At 41.5% G+C, this 5,915-nt stretch overlaps 1 protein-coding gene across 1 annotated transcript in view; it reads right to left on the bottom strand.

Annotated features, from left to right (window-relative positions):
- LOC107081866 (glutamate receptor 4) overlaps positions 1–5,915 on the bottom strand; it is a 119,732-nt gene that overhangs the window by 5,302 nt on the left and 108,515 nt on the right. Inside the window, exon 13 of the mRNA XM_015370205.1 lies at positions 2,901–3,038. Coding sequence (XP_015225691.1) covers positions 2,901–3,038 — 138 coding nt within the window. The remainder of the gene's footprint in view (positions 1–2,900; positions 3,039–5,915) is intronic.

Genomic DNA, 5,915 nt, shown 5'->3' with positions numbered 1-5,915 from the left:
CACGGTTTTTCAAGGGTAGTGTAAATGGGGCATATGTCTCTGAGCTGGCCTGGTGTCGCCCAGAACAGCTGGAGGAGGTGTGTGTTGATCGGAAGTCTGGGCATCTTTGCTTAGACTGCTGCCTCCATGAACCGGCGTCGGATAAAGCGGAAGAAAATGGATGGACAAACGTGAAGAAATTATAAATTTTCGTTCGATTCTGTGAGGTGGACTATGCATATACATCCTGTCACGCAAAGGATTAAGTGAAACCTTTTAAGTGGTGGATAGAAGCATCAAGAGGTCTCTATGCTAAATTAATAACTATTAGAAAGCATCCTCCTTCCTCTTCCTACTTCCTTCCTAACTGCCAGCACCATTCAGATAGCAATTATGGCTACCGCTGATGCTTAAGAGTCCTTTTTGGTTTGCATGATTCAGATTCAGCCTGAGAATATTTAAGACAGCGTAAAATGGACAAATGCTTTGCACTTTAATGCAATGTCCTCACAACTGTGAATGTGAAACACTGATCCTCACTGATCATGTTTCCTAAGGGATAGAAGACGAGGCCTTAGGATAAACAAGTGTTTATTTTACTGTAATGTTTAGAGGAGAATCAGTTGATCATTTACCTCATAATCTGATAGCTGATAATTGAAAAGCCTGAGTAAAAAACTTTACTTATCTACACCGTAGTCGTCAAATATTTGAGATTGTTGGAATTATTATTCCAGATAAAATGTCCGTAATTCAAACTGTGGGTAAAGGTGGATGCCTTCAGATCTTGGCTGGCTCGGGTTCGTAAACAGCAGACATGTGCTGCTAATAAAATTAGTTCAAAATACCTCAAGTGTTGCTGAAGTTTTCACCTCACCACTTTGTTGACCCCCTTCATGCACCTTGGAAGATGGTTAAGTTGTACCAGAAACCTTTATATGTCAGAAGCTAAATCTCAGAAATGCTGAGGAATTCAGAGAAAAGAGTTTAGCAGAATGTTCAATAAGAAAGGCGGAAATCTGAAAAAATATTTGGTTTGGTGTTGGGACTGCGGTCCTAAACTCAATTTTGGGCATTTAGCTGGCATTCATCACCAGGTCAGATATTACCAGGCTACTTTAAAAGCTACCTTCCAAACATCGTATGTCCAAACATGTTTAATGTTCTGGCTGTGAACTCGTTCCGAAGAACTGGGAAGAACGTATTTGGACTGGCAAACAAGCGGGAAGTTGATCCCAGTTATTAACGAATGCAACAAGAAAGCATATTATTGGTGTTGCTGAGAGTTGGGGGTTAAAACACTGATCCTTGCATGGAAAAAGAAAAGGATTAGCACCAAATCTAGCATGTACACAATGCAAGTGGGCCTGGTTATTGGAAGAAGGGTGTCTGCATTGGGCAACCGCTTGACCTTTTGCAGATGATGTCGCTCTGTTGATGTACAGTAGCAGCCATTCGAAATGGCCCTTCCCAGTGATAGCCCGCCGAATGGCAGCAAAATCCCCTCCAACTATCAGCCAAGGGCCTTCTCATGGGTGTGCACATTGTTTTACTCTGACTCCACCCTTTCACTGAATTACAGGGTCTGACCAGGAGATGGTGCTTCTCTTTAGGTGTTAATGTCCACAAATCATGACTATTAAAAAGAATACTTTAGATGTTTAAAAAGGAATAGTAGGGGACTAGCCAAGGACCAGCCAAGGATCCATCAAGGAACTTGTGGAAATTTTGAATGGCTACTACTTTATTCAGAACATGATCTTCTGCCTGCACTGGAAAGGTTTCCAGCTGGGATGAGAGTCTGTTTCTTGAACAGAAAAGCGTAAACTGCCTCTTTATGCCATACAGAGGAGTTAAAAGTATCCTGATGTGTAGTTTACCTAAGATTGGGTGTTAGGTCTGCATTAACTCGTGCATTTCTCTGGTCTGCTCACCCCTGTTAGCTCTACCTCCTCTATATTAAGAGGAATTAGTTAAGGCAGCTTGTGAATCTGTGCCTCAGAGACACCTCTGATTGAAGGATTTCTGGACATATCTCACTAGTAGGAGAGCTGAAACAGAACTAGAACTGACTGGTTGAACTCACTGGGAGGGTTGGTGTCTGGGTTTCCTTTTTTGATTGTGGTTAATTATCTGTTTAAGATCTCAAAGCGGTTCCCAATTATATGAATTACCTTATTAAGTGTTTAATTAAGACATGCCGATAGCTAGATAGGTGTTTACAATGCACTATATTTCATATATGGTATTATTTTCACGGCTTAATAAATGTACCAAATTGTGGAAGGCACTGTAAGTGAGAAATATTTCTTTATTATATCTACTGTGGTTTCTCTGGAAAATTGAGACTGAAAATTAAAATATGCTTATTTTGTTTTGTTAGGAAAAAAGGTTTCTGTGTGATGAATGAGGTGCAGTCTCTGTAGCCACTCAAACTGCGAAGCGTTAGAGACGACATAAAGTCTGAGGATGACTCATCACCTCCTGTCACACTGAGGGAAAGCTCAAACGCAGACCAGGACATCACATTAGCACAAAGTGAGAAGCTAGGACAGGGAAGTGGGAAGCGCTTTTGCCACTGGTCACCACAGTCATTCAGCATGGCGGAGCGGGCACAGGGAAGTGAGGCAACAGGTTTCACTTACAGTCTCTGAGCAGGGAGCTAGTGAGGGGGGGAGCAAAGGGTGAAGCTTCTACGGAAACCACATCTACATCTTAGCCTCCCCGTCGCTGCCATAACCATTGAAAACCTCACTAAATTCTGCTAAGTTGTGGATGCTGCTGCTGCGCCTGGGGCTTTGGGTTTGGCTAGGCTCTGGACTATGGCGGGGGCTGCCGGCGCGACAGGGGTAGCAGCGGCGGTGGGAGTGGTGGTAATGGGGGTGTTGGGACTGGGTTTGGGAAGGGGACTGGGTCTCCACCTTCATTCTTTTGGCCTCGTTGCGCGACTTGTAGCAGAACTCGATGAGGGCCACCAGCATTGCCAGACCCAGGCCCCCGACGAGGATGTAGAAGACCCCCGCCACGTTGCTCAGGCTGAGGGCCTGGGACGACTTGTCCTGTTTCCAGTGAGGAGACAAAAAAACTGTAATCAGGACTTACCAAGAGATCAAAACATCAATAAATATCCACCAAGCATAGTAAAAAGGAGAAATATATCTCCTCAGATCTACATCATGCACTCACAAACACACTGAACTCACCATTCTTTTCACCAAACTATCATTAATCTGCCCCCTAACAAGCTGTCAACCATGTTCACATTTACCTGAACTACATTAATTCAAAATGTTAGTCGAGTTTTCTCACTAACCCCAAGTTTGCAGGCACCATGGGCATTTACTATTTTTAGGCACAGTGGACCTTTGTCTGTATATGGTTTAATGGTAGTATGTAGGATTCAAATATTAAACAATGCTTTGCTCCTGTGTGATATTGAATCTGACTAAAGTTATCCTGCTCTACGTCAGTTAGGAGTTCAGTTTTTTTGTCTTTATGTCAGAATAATGAGGGAGAAAGAGACATTTTCCTCCACAGATGTTCCATCCATCTCCTCAGTATGTATAAACTATGGATCTCATCCAAGAAGCATTATTACAAACAAAATCATTCTTAAATTGTTTATAGATTCTTAGAAAGAAAATTCACAATTTTTCTCCCATTTCTACTAGGGATGGGACGGTTTATGAAAACTGTCTGAACCGTTCGGTTCGACTGTCTCGGTTCTATTCACGTGTGTTGCGTTCGGTTCATGCGCTGCTCCTTTTTCTCATAGGCGAAGCGTTTACACTCCAGAGCAGAAGGTGGCGCTACTGCGACCAAAGCCAACCACCAGTAGTAAACAAGAAGAAGAAGAAGAAGCGAAGCAGCGTAGCCGGGTGAAGCAGAAAAGAATCTGTTTTTGTGGAGAATTGTGTGGGTATGGCGAGTGGGAAAGAAGAGGAGTTGGAAGACGCGCCAGCAGCACTTTATAGGTCTGCTGTATGGGACCACTTTGCATTTAGAGTGACCTACGATGACGGCGGAAAGAAAGTTGTGGATTAAAGTGCAACAGTGTGAAAGCATTGTGCAACACGTTTTGTTTATGCTAACAGCAACATGACCAACATGTCATGCTAACCCCAAAATCCCACATACTCCGTCAGCGCTCCGCTGCGCTGCACTCCAGACCGGCTGCTCAAAGCAAAGCCTACAGCCTCCGCTGTGGCTCCCGTCCATGATCCATGGTTTCTGCCGATCATTAAAAATAATTACAATTCATTAATTTTTGGGGCTTTTTTTCGTTAAGTTTTATGGGATTTTCCCAATTTTTATGGGATCAACATATACCGAACCGAAAACCGTGACCACGAAACCATGAACCGAACCGAACCGTGGATTTTGTGAACCGTTCTACCCCTAATTTCTACTCTCAGGTACAATATTTTACAAGTGCTCCAGACTTGAAGTCGGAGCCTTGCACAATCAGTCTGCTGTTATTCAAAGCTAGTTTTTCATCAGGCAAGCTATTATAACGTATTTTTTATGGACTGATGACAGAACGATCAATTCACTACACTTGCAGCTGGCGTATCAGGGACACTAGTTAAATTGGTTATTATTTAGTAAAAATAAAGAACAGTCATTTAGCTCTATGGGGGATCAAGCTACTTTTGAAATAACATGAAAAGAAAATGGATAGAAAGTAAAGAAAGGAGGTTCAGCAACATGTTGTGCTTAAAACTCTTCTAAACGTCAGACATGAATTAATTTTAAATCCACGGCAGCTTCTTGGATTTGTTATCACATAAAATGTGGAATGTTTAGTTCTGTCTGAGTAAGTCAAATTAGAGTTTTATCTTTAACATTTTTATTTTTATGCATGAGAGAGCTGGAGAGTGAGATGAACGGATGACTGTCAAGTCTCCTGTTTTTGCCGGCAAACTAACAAATGTACATAGACACTGTAGTGGAGAGGCAGGCCCATTACTTTTAAACTGTCTCAGTTTGATCAAATGTGTTTTAGTTTCTTTCTAAACACTTTTATAAATAGTTTGTAGGAATTTTAGCCCATTCCTCCTTAGAGAACTGGGTCAGTTTTATTGGCCTGCTTGTTAACACAACTGTTTTTTTGTTTCCAAATTTCAATGGGAGTGAGTTCAAGGCTTGGTGTTGGCTATAAGCTGCTTGTTACTAATTTGGCCCATTTTCCTCTTATTTATTCAACTAATTTCCTGACCGATACTTTAAGATGTTTCTTTGGATGCCTTCTTTTCCTGTGACTCGCTTTTCTAAAGTGCATCAGCCCTTCTACAACAATATTAGACAATGACTTGATGATGTCCCCTGTATTTCCCAGTAAGGATGTCCTCAGGCCTTTAGAGACTTTCCACTTTTTCCTTTACATATATAGACTATAGTTATTATGACAAAACACTTAAATATGAGTTCTGTAGGGCTGGCTTCTTCATTGCTGAGTGACCTTTAGCCAATGTTGGTCCAGGACTCTGCTGGTGGATAGAAAGGCCATCCAACCAGCTTTAGCAGCATCTTTTCATATTTTGTTTTCTTTTTATTCTTTTTTTCAGTATTTTTTCAGCATTCAATCTCTTGAACAAAAAACCCATCTCCTTTCGACGGAGTATTAGGACCAGGCTAGAGATTTTTCCCCCCCTTCTATTTTGAGAATAAAGTCGTAAGCTTACGGGAATAAAGTCCCAACAAGAATAGTCATAAAATTAAGAGAAAAAGTCCTATTAATACGAAAAAACAAGTTGTATTCTATGACAAATCCTACAAGAAGCACTTTTTTCACTAAAATTAGGAATGTCGAGCATTATGTGAAGTTATACTTTGGCTTTTGTTTGACAAATAATAAAATCTTATAGCACCAGCATCAAATTGGGCAGAATGTCAAAGTGGACTCAGGTTGCTGTTTGGTGGTGATGGTCAGAGCT

This window comes from Cyprinodon variegatus, unplaced genomic scaffold, assembly GCF_000732505.1.
Source record: "Cyprinodon variegatus isolate N-32 unplaced genomic scaffold, C_variegatus-1.0 Scaffold43, whole genome shotgun sequence".
Taxonomy (NCBI): domain Eukaryota; kingdom Metazoa; phylum Chordata; class Actinopteri; order Cyprinodontiformes; family Cyprinodontidae; genus Cyprinodon; species Cyprinodon variegatus.
Note: the sequence above shows the minus strand (reverse complement) of the source record. Positions and strands in the feature narration are given on the sequence as shown.